At 38.2% G+C, this 19,336-nt stretch overlaps 4 protein-coding genes across 4 annotated transcripts; 1 reads left to right on the top strand and 3 right to left on the bottom strand.

The window, feature by feature from the left end:
• Positions 1 to 426: 426 nt before the first annotated feature.
• LOC121737484 (dnaJ homolog subfamily C member 2) lies at positions 427 to 2,780 on the top strand. The gene is made up of 2 exons (XM_042129167.1): positions 427 to 1,515; positions 1,648 to 2,780. The coding sequence occupies exons 1-2, from the start codon at positions 655 to 657 to the stop codon at positions 2,629 to 2,631; spliced, it is 1,845 nt and encodes a 614-aa protein (XP_041985101.1). The 5' UTR covers positions 427 to 654; the 3' UTR covers positions 2,632 to 2,780.
• Positions 2,781 to 5,156: 2,376 nt separating this feature from the next.
• On the bottom strand, positions 5,157 to 7,507 carry LOC121737487 (40S ribosomal protein S9). Its single transcript, XM_042129170.1, has 4 exons — positions 7,413 to 7,507; positions 6,804 to 7,035; positions 6,171 to 6,357; positions 5,157 to 5,351 (listed from the first exon to the last, which is right to left on the bottom strand). Exons 2-4 carry the CDS (start codon positions 7,024 to 7,026, stop codon positions 5,177 to 5,179), a joined length of 585 nt encoding a protein of 194 aa, XP_041985104.1. The 5' UTR covers positions 7,027 to 7,035; positions 7,413 to 7,507; the 3' UTR covers positions 5,157 to 5,176.
• A 3,456-nt stretch (positions 7,508 to 10,963) lies between these two features.
• Positions 10,964 to 12,226, bottom strand: LOC121737489 (40S ribosomal protein S9-like). The gene is made up of 3 exons (XM_042129171.1): positions 12,132 to 12,226; positions 11,523 to 11,754; positions 10,964 to 11,171 (listed from the first exon to the last, which is right to left on the bottom strand). The coding sequence occupies exons 2-3, from the start codon at positions 11,743 to 11,745 to the stop codon at positions 11,158 to 11,160; spliced, it is 237 nt and encodes a 78-aa protein (XP_041985105.1). The 5' UTR covers positions 11,746 to 11,754; positions 12,132 to 12,226; the 3' UTR covers positions 10,964 to 11,157.
• A 3,456-nt stretch (positions 12,227 to 15,682) lies between these two features.
• On the bottom strand, positions 15,683 to 16,945 carry LOC121737080 (40S ribosomal protein S9-like). Its single transcript, XM_042128626.1, has 3 exons — positions 16,851 to 16,945; positions 16,242 to 16,473; positions 15,683 to 15,890 (listed from the first exon to the last, which is right to left on the bottom strand). The coding sequence occupies exons 2-3, from the start codon at positions 16,462 to 16,464 to the stop codon at positions 15,877 to 15,879; spliced, it is 237 nt and encodes a 78-aa protein (XP_041984560.1). The 5' UTR covers positions 16,465 to 16,473; positions 16,851 to 16,945; the 3' UTR covers positions 15,683 to 15,876.
• Positions 16,946 to 19,336: the final 2,391 nt, after the last annotated feature.

The raw sequence follows: 19,336 nt of genomic DNA, 5'->3' as shown, positions 1-19,336 counted from the left end.
TGTTGGTACTGTTGGTAGCTCTTGAATCTGGATTCAGATGATTCCTAAATCCTAAATATATATCGGTTGGCACTTGTGAGTTGTGACTTGGCAGACATGATTGGCAAGGAATCCTGAAAATTGAAATCTGAATTTTCGCTACCTGAGCCCTGAGTGATTGCCTAATTTCATAATAATTTTCTACCACTCTAGTTAAAACCGTGTTATTTGTTAACCAATCCTGCTGAGAGTGCTGAGAAGCGCTCGTAAGTTCTCTCGTAACTCGGTCGTAAGTCAGTCGTAGGCAGATTGCAGAATCAAACGTTTTAGTTTTCCTAAGGCCAAGAGCCTGTATTTTTTTGTAAAAAGACGAAGAAGTAGAATTTAGAAAATAACAGACGTCAAAATCAAAAATGTCACAACCGAAACTGTCAAATATGTCAGAGAAATACGGAAATGTTTTCTGATGGTGTGTCGAATTTAAACTAATAATTAATTACCTTAGGCTATTCTGTGCTTAATTTAGAAAATACTGTTATCAATGTGGTGTTTATGATATTAAAATAAATACAAGTAAAGCATTCGTAAACAGGGAGGAAGGTGAACCAACGTCCTTACACGCTTTTAGGTTATGTTAGCGAGTTCATTCTGCACAGCTGAAAAATCGAGAATAAAATGACGAACGAGGCAATTTCTCGTACTATAGCACTGCCATCTCCATTTATAAAAAAGAAAGTAGAGTGCGCAGGCGGTTCTTTTCTTCGCTACTATAAAATTAAATGTCACGGCGAAGATGCTTTGTTATCGACGTCAAAGTGTAACAACAAGGCCGAGGAAGTCGTCTTCGAGGACGACGTGGAGTACCTCAGGAGCCTGGATCCCAAAGAGTGGAAGAAACAGGACCACTATGCCGTGCTAGGTATCAAAAGCTTGCGAATCGACGCCACCGACGAAGACATTAAGCGCGCGTACAGGCAAAAGGTTCTCAAACATCACCCCGACAAGAGAAAGGCGCAGGGCGAGCACGTGAAGAGTGACGACGACTACTTCACCTGCATCACTAAAGCTTACGAGACCCTCGGTACTCCTAAAACCAGAAGATCCTATGACTCCGTTGACCCCGAATTCGATGATTCCATTCCAATGCCGAGCGAAATTAAAAAGGACGGGTTTTTCAAAGCTTTCAGTAAGTACTTCGAAATGAATGCTAGATGGTCAGAAAAGAAGAATGTACCACTGTTGGGCGACGAAAATAGCTCGCGAGAATTTGTCGAAAGGTTTTACTCGTTCTGGTACGAATTTGAATCCTGGCGCGAGTTTTCTTACATGGATGAGGAGGAAAAAGAAAAGGGTTCTGACAGGGAGGAGAGGAGATGGATAGAAAAACAAAACAAAGCAGCGAGGGCTAAGCTAAAAAAGGAAGAGATGGCTCGAATTAGAAGTCTGGTTGATCTGGCTTACAGCAACGACCCGAGGATTCAGCGATTCAAGCAGGAGGACAAGGATAAGAAACTGGCAGCCAAAAGAGCAAGACAGGTGAACCTTTTTGTTTTAAAGTGCCATTCTTACCAACCATTTTATCAATTACTGTTCTACCAACTTAATTTTAACACATCTTTTTATTTTTAAATTGATCCTCATGTTAACAACTTTTGTTTTGTTTTCCAGGATGCTGTACAAGCTAAAAAAGCTGAAGAGGAGAGAATATTGAAAGAAGCCCAATTAGCTAAACAAAAAGCTGAGGAGGCAGAGAGGGCTAAAATTGAAGCAGCCCGGGCCGTGCGTGAGCAGCAAAAGAAAAACCTCCGGAAAGAGCGCAAACAATTGAGAGACCTCTGCAAGTCCAAGGACTACTACGCCAAAACTGAAGATGAAAGTGTGTCACATATGGCGGCCGTGGAGAAAATCTGTGAAATGTTGCAAATTGTTGAGCTGCAGGACTTGACCAAGGACCTAGAAGCGAACGGAAGAGATGCATTCATAAAAGCTATGAAAGATACAGAAGAAAAACTGGAGTCGGAACGTAAAGCCCTGTTTGAGACCAAGAAGTCTGAGGAGAGTAAGGCTAAAAAGTTAGCAGCACTCAAAGCACCAATAGAGTGGTCCGTTGAGATGACTCAGTTGCTAATTAAAGCTGTCAACTTGTTTCCGGCTGGTACTAATCAGAGATGGGAGGTTGTGGCCAATTTCCTTAATCAGCACGGCACATTCACAGATGAGAGACGTTTCAATGCTAAGGAGGTTTTAAACAAAGCAAAAGACTTGCAAAGTTCAGACTTCTCTAAGAGTAGTCTCAAGAAAGCTGCAAACGAGGAGGCATTCGACCAGTTCGAAAAAGACAAGAAGAAAGTTGCGAGTGTTGTTGATGATAGCAGTATATCAAAAAGTGATACAAAATTAGTTAATGGCACGGCAAAACCTAAGTTAAATGGAGATGTACCTAAAGAGGTCAAAGAGGAAAGACCTTGGACTAAACACGAGCAGGAGCTTTTGGAACAGGCAATCAAAACATTCCCAGCGAGCACGACGGAGAGATGGGAAAAAATAGCAGACTGTATACCTAACCGTACAAAGAAGGAATGTATGAAGAGGTATAAGGAATTAGTTGAGTTAGTCAAAGCAAAGAAACAGGCTGCCAATCTATCCAAATAACATTTAATGTCTACTAGCACTGTAACAAATTACCCCCCTAAATTAAATGTGAGATACAGAGTAAATATAATTTTTGCACATTAAATTATAAACTTACAAATTTAAGGCTGTTTGGAAATGTTGAAATATTCAATTAAAAATTAACATGAGTGGAGTCATGTATTTGTTTACTACCTAGATTAATATAAGTAAATAAATATTAATCAGCAGCTTGTGGAGTATTTTACAATCCCTATTAAATTGAGGCTGTAATACCGGTAACTACTACAGCAGAGAGATGCGATACTTCACATTTCATAGAATTAAGGATAGGTTATACAGTGCGAGCCGCGAAAGTGACAGTAGGCAGCTACTGTGCTATCTGTGCTATCTGTGCCTGTGTACTCGCACGAGAGCAGCTCGACTCGCCTCCCTGGGTCACACCAGGCAAGCAGCTGACGACCTCAGACTAATAAGGGGATACTACATATCTGACGACGCACTACAGTCTACACATATGCAGGACCTTGGACCGCGGGGGTCTCAGGCGAAGGTCTCAGTGAATTCGTCTAGTCTAGTTGTATCTGTAGTGGGGGGAGGCGAGTGGCGAGTGAAAACAAAAAATATTGTAGTAACTCCCCCAAGAGCAACTGACCTACTCGCACTAAGTGACTCGTATAATGCGGCCACACGCGGCACTTCAGTAACTGACTTGGCCTGTTCAGTGTTCGTATCGTGTAACCTAGGCAAAGTATAAGGCTTGCCGCGCTGTGTAATGTGGTTTATAATTATAGTCTTTAGCTCATATAATTTTTTGCAAAGAATATATTTGGACATTAAGGGCTGTTTCACCACTTCTTGATAAAATGCCAGAAAGGCTATCCACAACTTATTTGACAGATTCTCCATACTCTATATGTCAAGTTAAGTGGTGGATAGTCTATCCGGCACTTATCTGGAAGTCGGAAGAGGTGAAAGCCCTTTAGGTAGTTGTCCCCAACCTTTCTTCATGCGGGCCACATGTTTTGGTGTCGCCGGCCGCAACAAAAATTTTTAGGTTTAAAAATAACGTTCTTCAAAATTAACGATGTAAAAGTGAAAAAAAATCACGACTTTCACATTATTTGGCCGGTGGGCGTGAATTTCAAAATGGTTTAACATCGCGCGGGCCACACACAACCGTGGATAGCTGCCCTAAAGACTAAAGTAGGTATCGTATCGCGTGGCTCCATCCGCGTGCTGCGCCATGTGGGGTCTCACCTTTACTCAATCCTAAATGTTGTGTATTTGTTCAATGAGGGGGGTCTCAATTTATTCATTGGTAGGTATACGTATAGGCAGTAAGCTCATCGACAATCACAGTTATCCTTTCTCAAGGATAACTGAGAGGCTCTCGCCTGGGATTTTTTTTAAAGATATAATATTGTTTCCAGATAAGTAAGAAATCAGGATAAAAGGTGGAGTACCGCTGGTCTATACGGCTGTATGATTGTAAGTTGCGAGTAACGGGAACTCGTTATCTCTTCCTTGGAGATAAAATTGCTCGTTGGAGTAAAATGAATTTATCTTTGCATGCCGTATTTTTTGGCTCTTGGCTAGCCAACGCACACTGGTGCAGTCGAAGCGACGCGCATCTATAACCGCGATTCGCGTCAAATCTGTTTTTATAATATAGCTTCGTAAACTATTTTGACTAACCCGCTACCGGCCTCACTGACCGCCATTTAATGATTATTAACTTTAATGTTATTCAACAGAAAATGTATATCAAGATTGTAAATTTAAGTTGTCATTAAACCTATGGATTTAACCTATGGACGACCTCTGTGACTCAGTGGTAAGCGCGTCGGTAGCTCAAGCCGGGGGTCGCGGGTTCGAATCCCGCCGACGGAACAAAAAGTTTCAATGTTCCTGGGTCTGGATGTGTATTAAATATGTGTATGATATAATAAAAATCTTAAATATATGTATAGTATAAAAATATTAAATATATTTCCGTTGTCTGGTACCTGTAACACAATTCCTTTAGGTACTTAGCACGGGGCCAGACTGACGTGGTGTGAAGCGTCCATAGATATTATTGCTTTTTTTTTCTGAAGGCAGGTCAAGTAGCCCTGATGTCACTGCAACCCTTGATCTATTGTGACTCCTTCGCATTAGAGTACCGTCCCCAACATTGGGTTGGGGACAGTTCTCCTGCTGCTCATAAATTGAACGAATTGATGGATGTTACTACCTGAATCTCATTAGTAAAATGAGATTCAGTGTGGTAGCGTTTTTTGTGCCTGGTGGCAGAAAAATCATTGACAGTAGAAGACTACGCCGTGTCGTATTATCATTTGTTAACTTTTACTAAATATTTTCTAACATTTTTTAAACATTTGTGATTAAAATGTTTGCTAACAATTAATGTTAACTAACGTCACTAAACATTTTCTAACGGCGGTGTGGGAGCACCAGTAGATTTTCACGACGCGACGTCGTATCGTGTTAACGTGTGTGCGCCCTAACAGCGAACATTAGCAATATATAAATAAAAGAGGTAGTGATGTTAATCATTTATTGCTTAATCTTCCTCCTCGTCATTGGTGGCGCCGCCGCCCTGTCCCTTGCGCAGGTTCTTCCTCTTGACGCGACCGGGCCGGCCGCCGCCGAAGGGAGACTTCAGAGAGAAGTCAATGTGCTTGCCCGAGTCCAACCTCACGATGAAGGAAGGAATGTTGACAACCTGCTTGCGGACGCTGTGGATAGTATACATAGGGTTATTGTTGGTACCAAAATGTTATGCTGAATGACTAAGAAAGTTTATGGCTAATAGTAAGTAGTTTTCATGAATGCTGCACATCTTGGATGAATAAAACTATAAATTAAATACAGATCACAGGAACTATATTTAAATTATAGTTTTGTAAGGCTAACAAAAAAAAAATCACATATTGAATGATATTTGAATGTTTACATTTTTAAAATAATTGCCAAAATAAAAAAAATATACATTACCTCTCTTTTATTGTGTAAAAACACATTTTCAAGACATTGATACCAACAGAGTTGGTGATCAAGTGGTCTTTCAGAATAAATTTAAAACCGATGACTTGAGTGTCAACTGTCATGTGCAGCTCCGTTTCACCTGCATTTTATTAAAATTAGCCAACAGGGTCTACAAGTTGCGGTTTCTTCTCCACTTATAATCAAAAGACTTATGACTGGTTAGTGAAGTAAATTAGGGCCGATCTACATTGAAATGGCAGAGGCGAGGCGAGCAGTTTCAGTGTCATATGATTTTAAACTTTATCTTCATTATTGTAATATGTAGTATCGCTTGAGAAATCTACGGCCGCCTGTGGACGCTTGTGGCCTCTGGCGGCGGCGATTTCTCAAGCGATACTACATATTAAAAAAATGAATATAAAGTTTAAAATCATATGACATGGAAACTGCTCGCCTCGCCTCTGCCATTTCGGTGTGTTTTTCAAAAACATCTCGGAAACTAGGCATTACTTATTGAATCAAAATGATATGAAATTTAATTGACAACATTAATTGAAGAGCATGCTTACCGGATATGCCTCTGTCTGATCAGGATACGGGCATGATGGATGGACTTGGCGAGACCAGCCTTGAACACCTGGGTCTGGAGACGGCGCTCCAAGAAGTCCTCAATCTTGAGGCCCAGCACGTAATCAAGCTTCATCTGCTTCTCGTCCAACACACCAATGCGGACCAGACGACGGAGGAGTGCATTTCCTGAAATGTTAAGATGCCAATAAGTTCCTGGACTTACTTTATATGTTAGTAAAATAGCATAGGGCGATCAGATACTGTGTTATCAACATGTGTGAGTCTGTCAAGAGGTTGCCAGATATTTATCATCATGTTAGTTTGGCTGCACTCATTTCATGTAATAAGTACATAACTACATTCAGAATTAAGACCCATTTTATGTCACTCTCTACTAAACATAGCTTGTCATGTTCTAGCTTGGAACGTTACAGGACTTCGGTGTTACCAATACTTAAGATAACATCAAAAATATTGACAAATAAATACCATGCGGAAAACATGTGGCTATAAACACCTCGAAGTTAGGTAAAAGCAAGATTACAACCAGACAGTAGTGGTTATCATCCTAGACATGACATACAAAGAGTGTGGTGGTACAATGATAGAAACATTTTGATTGCTGAGCTAACCTTCGAAAAGCCTCTTGGGGTCCTTCTCCTCGAGGGTGAGGAGCTCACGGGCCGCCTTACGGATGCGGGCGAGGGTGTACTTGACCCTCCACACCTCGCGCTTGTTGCGGAGACCGTACTCTCCGATGATCTTCAACTCCTGGTCGAGACGCGCCTTCTCGAAGGGACGTCGCGGCGTCACGTAAGTCTTGGAGAAGACTGACGGCACACGGTTGTTCACCATGATGGCGAGCTGAGAAGGATGAACGAGTTTAAACAAACTCTAGATTTTGAGGTTATCCTACACGGTTTGGGGGGTTTGTCGCCACTAGCCGTTGCAACTGTAAACACCAAACCACCATACCACCAAATGGTTTGGTTAACGTACACTTGGGAATCAAGCAATTGGCAATAATATAGCCTCATTGTCCACTCACAACATCCAATAGAGGTTAGATGCCATGATCTACTTGAAGGCTGATTTTAATCGAATTTAATCGTAGCATAGTGCAAATATGCCGTAAAGATCATAACATTAATAGAAAAAGTACACTGTACCTGATTTATATGCACAAGTATTTAACTCTCAACTTATTAAATAAATATATAATCAAGTTTTTAAACACATACCTTCTACGCGAGCGGCTCACCAAGAAAGAGAAATATTTCTGACGGATGTCAACTGTCAACTAACAACTGTCGTCTGTCAACAAACTACCAATGTCATATTATGTCAAAGTAATTTTTTTTTTAATTTGGTTCTTACAGAGGGCAAAAGCCATAGTCACAAGAACATTTTATAAAGATATTTTTACAGTATATATTATGTCTATGTATTTTTATATCTCCATATTTAACACATTCAATGCCACCACGATTTTCTAAAAGTTCTCAGCGATGTCGCCCTATTAAAAACGCAAACTATGCAAGGTGTGCTCTCGGCATTGCAGGATGAAATTGCTTGCCACACTAGGTATGTTCACTGGCACTGTAAAGAGGTAAAATCATAAAAAGCGTTATTTCGACTTCAAACGTGCTTATTCATTAATCCTTCTTGAGTTCCTGAAGATATATTTTGTTTTCTGACGTATTTGTAGCTTTGAAGGTTTAATTATGGCAGTAAATAGATTCCGAGATAAGTAATTTATCGTAATTTGATCAGTGACTGTCAACCTTTGGTTACTTATTTATGAATTTTAGACAGTACAAAATATGAGCTAGAAACAGGGGAATATGATGATGATGCGACGCAAACAGATTGCCCCCCATCAAATAAACGTCCACAAGTAGAAGGTGAGCCGATAACTCATATTATTCAGGTCATCACTTTTGTGAACATGGTACCAAATTCGAGTTAGAACCTATACAACAAAAAAAGAATTTTGAAAATCGGACCACAAACGGTTGAGTCATCGTTGAACATACAAAAGCCGAACGTTTAACTCCTCCTTTTTGGAAGTCAGTTAATTTTTTTTAAACCTACGGTCCCACCATGTGAGATATCTAATTTCTATACCATGATAATTTGTCGGAACTTGTGTCCGACACATGTCGGAAGCCTATACAAGCTTAATCTGACACGCTCGAGCTTGTCGCGAAAACCCCTCTTCACCTCCCTAACTATTAAAGATTTTTCGTCATACAATAAAATGTTCAACTTTTCAAGCCCATTCATACACCCAGATATAAAAAGTTGAGAGCTCGTGTATGAACACACCTGACATATTCGCGGCATTACATAATAAATTATTTTTGATAACATAAAAAAAATATATCAGATCATGGAACCACTTAAGAATTCATTAGCTTACGGCACAAAGTTTATGCTCTGAGAGTTTCGGTGAGAAAAATTACTGTCTTTGATTGATGATGATTGATTTGAGAAATTGATGAAAAACGGAGAGCATGCCCGGCGTGCTCGCGGCATGGCGACAAAGATTAGTGTGGACACACATGGTGTGTTAAAGGCACTGAATGTGTTAAACCTTGAATACTATAGTCCGTCAAGAAAATTAAGAAATTAAAAAGTGGCAACATCGTAGTCTCATCCCTTTTTTCTTAGATTGATTTGAAAGGGATGACTACGATGTAGCTACTTTTTAATTTCTTCACTTTCTTGACAGACTATTCGTAAATATTATGTCTATTTATTTGGGAGTTAGGTTTAGTAGTGTTTTTATCACAGAACACTAATACTCCTACCGGTTTTTATTTCCTACTGTTTGTTCCAGAAAGTAAACAATCTATAGACTGCACTTAGGGCTGCGCTATACCTTTGAGTTTTTCATCATTGCGCTACACCGAAATGGCAGCGGCGAGACGAGCACTTTCAGTGTCATATGATTTTAAACTTTATCTTCATTATTGTAATATATATCGAGCATAAAAATCGAGCTACGCATTTCTCTCGCTCGCTCTAATACCCTATCACTATCTGATGGGGGCGACTAACCCTAAATTGACGATTTTATAATTCATTTTTATACTTGAAAATAAGCCCCGAATTGTTTCATTTTGTAGACATAGATATACTACATTATATTTCCGAGAATCAGACCTAGCAAAAACACGATATCTTAAAATTTTCTCGATCACAAAGATGCATCTAATTTTCACGAATTTTTCATATATTGCCATAACCGTGCATTAAACTAAGTTAATATTTTAACACATTGTGTAAAATTATATCATTGAGGAACTGACCTAGCGGATTTTTTAAATGTTACATAATATTTATCGAGTTATTAGGAAAAAAATAATTTTCTTTTTATTTAAATGAATCCGCGTCGTCCTTTTTCACCTGGCATATGAAAGACGGGCGTGAGTTAATCGCCCTCTTAACGCGAATTGGGCATTATCAGCTCGAAGGGATCTTATTATCGGTATTGAGTTATTAATATCCCCATAATACATTTAACAGGCTATCGAACCATGCAAGTAACATGCGCGTAAGTCTGGAAAATATTAAAAAATGTTGAAACTCGAGAGTCGTAAAAGGTGATATTTAGAAAATCGCATTCAAATTTAACGACTAAAATCACACGAGCCGCGCCAGCTCGAGCGACGCATTTGTTTCACTCCCACTAGTGTCCGTGTGGGTATTAGAACGAGCGAGAGAAATGCGTAGCTCGATTTTTATTCGGCGGTATCCGCTTTTCTGACATTTCACTAGATTTAGTTTAGTGAAATGACATATCACTAGACTTGTTTAGTAAGAACTTAAGAAGACGTAAGAATCAATAATATTCGGTATCTACCGCGATTTCGTGATATCCCTAGGGATTTCGGGATATCCCTGATATCTTCTTTTCCCTGCGACATATATAATTGGAATCTCGGAATCGGCACCAACGATTTTCATGAAATTTAGTATATAGGGGGTTTCGGGGGCGATAAATCGATCTATCTAGGAATCATTTTCATAAAATGTATTTTTATTTGTGTTTTATCGATAATCGATAAACTGAAAAATATGACTCTTCTGAATTGCTATACCGAGCAAAGCTCAGTCATCCAGGTACTATATAAATTAAATGAATTGAATTAACTTTATGGAATAGTGCTTATAGGCTTATAAGTTATAAGTAACCCACTACCAGACTTAAATATGAACAAGACATTTTAAAATAATATAATGTTTATTATTAAATAACAAATGTTATATACAACAGTATCTTCTTCACATACTACATCATGTATAGAACAAACGATTTGCGCCGTATTAGAACTTCTTATATTTCAAGAAGCTTCTGTATTTCTTAGGGTTCAGGCCATACGCCTTTAATCTTTCGTCAGACAAGTTGCTCATTGGATCACCACTTCCTTTACCACCATGTTTCTTCTGTTTGAATTTGTTTTTGTCCTGTTTATTGTTCATATTTTGTTTATTCTTTTTCCTCTTTTTTGTAGAAACCGTTTCTTCTGTGTCCAACTTTCGTTTCAAATTATCTTTGCTGTTTGTATCTACGTTCTGTTTAGTATTACATTGACTTGGCGCGGCATCAGAAGCATTTTCTACAACGAATTCGCCCTTCTTCTTCTTTTTTTTCTTTCTCTTCTTGACTATTTCGCTATTTGCTACTACTGGATTATTGGCTACTTCATTGTCACCATTTGTAGTTGGTATCTCCTCTGTTTTTTCTTCATTATCACTTTCTTGACTTTTTCTTTTTCTTCTCAACCTTTTCACTATTTTTTACTTCGTTATCGGCTATTACAGTCTCATCGTCACCAGATATTAACAATTCTTCTTTATTTTCTTCTATATCACCATTACTTGTCGGCTCCGTGACGTCATCAACGGCGGTTTCAGATTGGTTTAGTTCCTTATTTTTCTTCTTCTTCTTTTTCTTGTTTGTCTGTTCCACGGGAACAACTATTTCAGGTTCCCTAGAACATAGCAAAACAACATAAATATTAAAATCGGCTTTATACCAGAGTAGACAGAACTAAGGAGTACATAACTACATTCAGAATTAAGACCCATTTTATGTCACTCTCTACTAAACATAGCTTGTCATGTTCTAGCTTGGAACGTTACAGGACTTCGGTGTTACCAATACTTAAGATAACATCAAAAATATTGACAAATAAATACCATGCGGAAAACATGTGGCTATAAACACCTCGAAGTTAGGTAAAAGCAAGATTACAACCAGACAGTAGTGGTTATCATCCTAGACATGACATACAAAGAGTGTGGTGGTACAATGATAGAAACATTTTGATTGCTGAGCTAACCTTCGAAAAGCCTCTTGGGGTCCTTCTCCTCGAGGGTGAGGAGCTCACGGGCCGCCTTACGGATGCGGGCGAGGGTGTACTTGACCCTCCACACCTCGCGCTTGTTACGGAGACCGTACTCTCCGATGATCTTCAACTCCTGGTCGAGACGCGCCTTCTCGAAGGGACGTCGCGGCGTCACGTAAGTCTTGGAGAAGACTGACGGCACACGGTTGTTCACCATGATGGCGAGCTGAGAAGGATGAACGAGTTTAAACAAACTCTAGATTTTGAGGTTATCCTACACGGTTTGGGGGGTTTGTCGCCACTAGCCGTTGCAACTGTAAACACCAAACCACCATACCACCAAATGGTTTGGTTAACGTACACTTGGGAATCAAGCAATTGGCAATAATATAGCCTCATTGTCCACTCACAACATCCAATAGAGGTTAGATGCCATGATCTACTTGAAGGCTGATTTTAATCGAATTTAATCGTAGCATAGTGCAAATATGCCGTAAAGATCATAACATTAATAGAAAAAGTACACTGTACCTGATTTATATGCACAAGTATTTAACTCTCAACTTATTAAATAAATATATAATCAAGTTTTTAAACACATACCTTCTACGCGAGCGGCTCACCAAGAAAGAGAAATATTTCTGACGGATGTCAACTGTCAACTAACAACTGTCGTCTGTCAACAAACTACCAATGTCATATTATGTCAAAGTAATTTTTTTTTAAATTTGGTTCTTACAGAGGGCAAAAGCCATAGTCACAAGAACATTTTATAAAGATATTTTTACAGTATATATTATGTCTATGTATTTTTATATCTCCATATTTAACACATTCAATGCCACCACGATTTTCTAAAAGTTCTCAGCGATGTCGCCCTATTAAAAACGCAAACTATGCAAGGTGTGCTCTCGGCATTGCAGGATGAAATTGCTTGCCACACTAGGTATGTTCACTGGCACTGTAAAGAGGTAAAATCATAAAAAGCGTTATTTCGACTTCAAACGTGCTTATTCATTAATCCTTCTTGAGTTCCTGAAGATATATTTTGTTTTCTGACGTATTTGTAGCTTTGAAGGTTTAATTATGGCAGTAAATAGATTCCGAGATAAGTAATTTATCGTAATTTGATCAGTGACTGTCAACCTTTGGTTACTTATTTATGAATTTTAGACAGTACAAAATATGAGCTAGAAACAGGGGAATATGATGATGATGCGACGCAAACAGATTGCCCCCCATCAAATAAACGTCCACAAGTAGAAGGTGAGCCGATAACTCATATTATTCAGGTCATCACTTTTGTGAACATGGTACCAAATTCGAGTTAGAACCTATACAACAAAAAAAGAATTTTGAAAATCGGACCACAAACGGTTGAGTCATCGTTGAACATACAAAAGCCGAACGTTTAACTCCTCCTTTTTGGAAGTCAGTTAATTTTTTTTAAACCTACGGTCCCACCATGTGAGATATCTAATTTCTATACCATGATAATTTGTCGGAACTTGTGTCCGACACATGTCGGAAGCCTATACAAGCTTAATCTGACACGCTCGAGCTTGTCGCGAAAACCCCTCTTCACCTCCCTAACTATTAAAGATTTTTCGTCATACAATAAAATGTTCAACTTTTCAAGCCCATTCATACACCCAGATATAAAAAGTTGAGAGCTCGTGTATGAACACACCTGACATATTCGCGGCATTACATAATAAATTATTTTTGATAACATAAAAAAAATATATCAGATCATGGAACCACTTAAGAATTCATTAGCTTACGGCACAAAGTTTATGCTCTGAGAGTTTCGGTGAGAAAAATTACTGTCTTTGATTGATGATGATTGATTTGAGAAATTGATGAAAAACGGAGAGCATGCCCGGCGTGCTCGCGGCATGGCGACAAAGATTAGTGTGGACACACATGGTGTGTTAAAGGCACTGAATGTGTTAAACCTTGAATACTATAGTCCGTCAAGAAAATTAAGAAATTAAAAAGTGGCAACATCGTAGTCTCATCCCTTTTTTCTTAGATTGATTTGAAAGGGATGACTACGATGTAGCTACTTTTTAATTTCTTCACTTTCTTGACAGACTATTCGTAAATATTATGTCTATTTATTTGGGAGTTAGGTTTAGTAGTGTTTTTATCACAGAACACTAATACTCCTACCGGTTTTTATTTCCTACTGTTTGTTCCAGAAAGTAAACAATCTATAGACTGCACTTAGGGCTGCGCTATACCTTTGAGTTTTTCATCATTGCGCTACACCGAAATGGCAGCGGCGAGACGAGCACTTTCAGTGTCATATGATTTTAAACTTTATCTTCATTATTGTAATATATATCGAGCATAAAAATCGAGCTACGCATTTCTCTCGCTCGCTCTAATACCCTATCACTATCTGATGGGGGCGACTAACCCTAAATTGACGATTTTATAATTCATTTTTATACTTGAAAATAAGCCCCGAATTGTTTCATTTTGTAGACATAGATATACTACATTATATTTCCGAGAATCAGACCTAGCAAAAACACGATATCTTAAAATTTTCTCGATCACAAAGATGCATCTAATTTTCACGAATTTTTCATATATTGCCATAACCGTGCATTAAACTAAGTTAATATTTTAACACATTGTGTAAAATTATATCATTGAGGAACTGACCTAGCGGATTTTTTAAATGTTACATAATATTTATCGAGTTATTAGGAAAAAAATAATTTTCTTTTTATTTAAATGAATCCGCGTCGTCCTTTTTCACCTGGCATATGAAAGACGGGCGTGAGTTAATCGCCCTCTTAACGCGAATTGGGCATTATCAGCTCGAAGGGATCTTATTATCGGTATTGAGTTATTAATATCCCCATAATACATTTAACAGGCTATCGAACCATGCAAGTAACATGCGCGTAAGTCTGGAAAATATTAAAAAATGTTGAAACTCGAGAGTCGTAAAAGGTGATATTTAGAAAATCGCATTCAAATTTAACGACTAAAATCACACGAGCCGCGCCAGCTCGAGCGACGCATTTGTTTCACTCCCACTAGTGTCCGTGTGGGTATTAGAACGAGCGAGAGAAATGCGTAGCTCGATTTTTATTCGGCGGTATCCGCTTTTCTGACATTTCACTAGATTTAGTTTAGTGAAATGACATATCACTAGACTTGTTTAGTAAGAACTTAAGAAGACGTAAGAATCAATAATATTCGGTATCTACCGCGATTTCGTGATATCCCTAGGGATTTCGGGATATCCCTGATATCTTCTTTTCCCTGCGACATATATAATTGGAATCTCGGAATCGGCACCAACGATTTTCATGAAATTTAGTATATAGGGGGTTTCGGGGGCGATAAATCGATCTATCTAGGAATCATTTTCATAAAATGTATTTTTATTTGTGTTTTATCGATAATCGATAAACTGAAAAATATGACTCTTCTGAATTGCTATACCGAGCAAAGCTCAGTCATCCAGGTACTATATAAATTAAATGAATTGAATTAACTTTATGGAATAGTGCTTATAGGCTTATAAGTTATAAGTAACCCACTACCAGACTTAAATATGAACAAGACATTTTAAAATAATATAATGTTTATTATTAAATAACAAATGTTATATACAACAGTATCTTCTTCACATACTACATCATGTATAGAACAAACGATTTGCGCCGTATTAGAACTTCTTATATTTCAAGAAGCTTCTGTATTTCTTAGGGTTCAGGCCATACGCCTTTAATCTTTCGTCAGACAAGTTGCTCATTGGATCACCACTTCCTTTACCACCATGTTTCTTCTGTTTGAATTTGTTTTTGTCCTGTTTATTGTTCATATTTTGTTTATTCTTTTTCCTCTTTTTTGTAGAAACCGTTTCTTCTGTGTCCAACTTTCGTTTCAAATTATCTTTGCTGTTTGTATCTACGTTCTGTTTAGTATTACATTGACTTGGCGCGGCATCAGAAGCATTTTCTACAACGAATTCGCCCTTCTTCTTCTTTTTTTTCTTTCTCTTCTTGACTATTTCGCTATTTGCTACTACTGGATTATTGGCTACTTCATTGTCACCATTTGTAGTTGGTATCTCCTCTGTTTTTTCTTCATTATCACTTTCTTGACTTTTTCTTTTTCTTCTCAACCTTTTCACTATTTTTTACTTCGTTATCGGCTATTACAGTCTCATCGTCACCAGATATTAACAATTCTTCTTTATTTTCTTCTATATCACCATTACTTGTCGGCTCCGTGACGTCATCAACGGCGGTTTCAGATTGGTTTAGTTCCTTATTTTTCTTCTTCTTCTTTTTCTTGTTTGTCTGTTCCACGGGAACAACTATTTCAGGTTCCCTAGAACATAGCAAAACAACATAAATATTAAAATCGGCTTTATACCAGAGTAGACAGAACTAAGGAGTACATAACTACATTCAGAATTAAGACCCATTTTATGTCACTCTCTACTAAACATAGCTTGTCATGTTCTAGCTTGGAACGTTACAGGACTTCGGTGTTACCAATACTTAAGATAACATCAAAAATATTGACAAATAAATACCATGCGGAAAACATGTGGCTATAAACACCTCGAAGTTAGGTAAAAGCAAGATTACAACCAGACAGTAGTGGTTATCATCCTAGACATGACATACAAAGAGTGTGGTGGTACAATGATAGAAACATTTTGATTGCTGAGCTAACCTTCGAAAAGCCTCTTGGGGTCCTTCTCCTCGAGGGTGAGGAGCTCACGGGCCGCCTTACGGATGCGGGCGAGGGTGTACTTGACCCTCCACACCTCGCGCTTGTTGCGGAGACCGTACTCTCCGATGATCTTCAACTCCTGGTCGAGACGCGCCTTCTCGAAGGGACGTCGCGGCGTCACGTAAGTCTTGGAGAAGACTGACGGCACACGGTTGTTCACCATGATGGCGAGCTGAGAAGGATGAACGAGTTTAAACAAACTCTAGATTTTGAGGTTATCCTACACGGTTTGGGGGGTTTGTCGCCACTAGCCGTTGCAACTGTAAACACCAAACCACCATACCACCAAATGGTTTGGTTAACGTACACTTGGGAATCAAGCAATTGGCAATAATATAGCCTCATTGTCCACTCACAACATCCAATAGAGGTTAGATGCCATGATCTACTTGAAGGCTGATTTTAATCGAATTTAATCGTAGCATAGTGCAAATATGCCGTAAAGATCATAACATTAATAGAAAAAGTACACTGTACCTGATTTATATGCACAAGTATTTAACTCTCAACTTATTAAATAAATATATAATCAAGTTTTTAAACACATACCTTCTACGCGAGCGGCTCACCAAGAAAGAGAAATATTTCTGACGGATGTCAACTGTCAACTAACAACTGTCGTCTGTCAACAAACTACCAATGTCATATTATGTCAAAGTAATTTTTTTTTAAATTTGGTTCTTACAGAGGGCAAAAGCCATAGTCACAAGAACATTTTATAAAGATATTTTTACAGTATATATTATGTCTATGTATTTTTATATCTCCATATTTAACACATTCAATGCCACCACGATTTTCTAAAAGTTCTCAGCGATGTCGCCCTATTAAAAACGCAAACTATGCAAGGTGTGCTCTCGGCATTGCAGGATGAAATTGCTTGCCACACTAGGTATGTTCACTGGCACTGTAAAGAGGTAAAATCATAAAAAGCGTTATTTCGACTTCAAACGTGCTTATTCATTAATCCTTCTTGAGTTCCTGAAGATATATTTTGTTTTCTGACGTATTTGTAGCTTTGAAGGTTTAATTATGGCAGTAAATAGATTCCGAGATAAGTAATTTATCGTAATTTGATCAGTGACTGTCAACCTTTGGTTACTTATTTATGAATTTTAGACAGTACAAAATATGAGCTAGAAACAGGGGAATATGATGATGATGCGACGCAAACAGATTGCCCCCCATCAAATAAACGTCCACAAGTAGAAGGTGAGCCGATAACTCATATTATTCAGGTCATCACTTTTGTGAACATGGTACCAAATTCGAGTTAGAACCTATACAACAAAAAAAGAATTTTGAAAATCGGACCACAAACGGTTGAGTCATCGTTGAACATACAAAAGCCGAACGTTTAACTCCTCCTTTTTGGAAGTCAGTTAATTTTTTTTAAACCTACGGTCCCACCATGTGAGATATCTAATTTCTATACCATGATAATTTGTCGGAACTTGTGTCCGACACATGTCGGAAGCCTATACAAGCTTAATCTGACACGCTCGAGCTTGTCGCGAAAACCCCTCTTCACCTCCCTAACTATTAAAGATTTTTCGTCATACAATAAAATGTTCAACTTTTCAAGCCCATTCATACACCCAGATATAAAAAGTTGAGAGCTCGTGTATGAACACACCTGACATATTCGCGGCATTACATAATAAATTATTTTTGATAACATAAAAAAAATATATCAGATCATGGAACCACTTAAGAATTCATTAGCTTACGGCACAAAGTTTATGCTCTGAGAGTTTCGGTGAGAAAAATTACTGTCTTTGATTGATGATGATTGATTTGAGAAATTGATGAAAAACGGAGAGCATGCCCGGCGTGCTCGCGGCATGGCGACAAAGATTAGTGTGGACACACATGGTGTGTTAAAGGCACTGAATGTGTTAAACCTTGAATACTATAGTCCGTCAAGAAAATTAAGAAATTAAAAAGTGGCAACATCGTAGTCTCATCCCTTTTTTCTTAGATTGATTTGAAAGGGATGACTACGATGTAGCTACTTTTTAATTTCTTCACTTTCTTGACAGACTATTCGTAAATATTATGTCTATTTATTTGGGAGTTAGGTTTAGTAGTGTTTTTATCACAGAACACTAATACTCCTACCGGTTTTTATTTCCTACTGTTTGTTCCAGAAAGTAAACAATCTATAGACTGCACTTAGGGCTGCGCTATACCTTTGAGTTTTTCATCATTGCGCTACACCGAAATGGCAGCGGCGAGACGAGCACTTTCAGTGTCATATGATTTTAAACTTTATCTTCATTATTGTAATATATATCGAGCATAAAAATCGAGCTACGCATTTCTCTCGCTCGCTCTAATACCCTATCACTATCTGATGGGGGCGACTAACCCTAAATTGACGATTTTATAATTCATTTTTATACTTGAAAATAAGCCCCGAATTGTTTCATTTTGTAGACATAGATATACTACATTATATTTCCGAGAATCAGACCTAGCAAAAACACGATATCTTAAAATTTTCTCGATCACAAAGATGCATCTAATTTTCACGAATTTTTCATATATTGCCATAACCGTGCATTAAACTAAGTTAATATTTTAACACATTGTGTAAAATTATATCATTGAGGAACTGACCTAGCGGATTTTTTAAATGTTACATAATATTTATCGAGTTATTAGGAAAAAAATAATTTTCTTTTTATTTAAATGAATCCGCGTCGTCCTTTTTCACCTGGCATATGAAAGACGGGCGTGAGTTAATCGCCCTCTTAACGCGAATTGGGCATTATCAGCTCGAAGGGATCTTATTATCGGTATTGAGTTATTAATATCCCCATAATACATTTAACAGGCTATCGAACCATGCAAGTAACATGCGCGTAAGTCTGGAAAATATTAAAAAATGTTGAAACTCGAGAGTCGTAAAAGGTGATATTTAGAAAATCGCATTCAAATTTAACGACTAAAATCACACGAGCCGCGCCAGCTCGAGCGACGCATTTGTTTCACTCCCACTAGTGTCCGTGTGGGTATTAGAACGAGCGAGA

This window comes from Aricia agestis, chromosome 20 (assembly GCF_905147365.1).
Source record: "Aricia agestis chromosome 20, ilAriAges1.1, whole genome shotgun sequence".
Classification (NCBI taxonomy): domain Eukaryota; kingdom Metazoa; phylum Arthropoda; class Insecta; order Lepidoptera; family Lycaenidae; genus Aricia; species Aricia agestis.
This window is presented reverse-complemented; position numbering and strand designations above follow the sequence as displayed.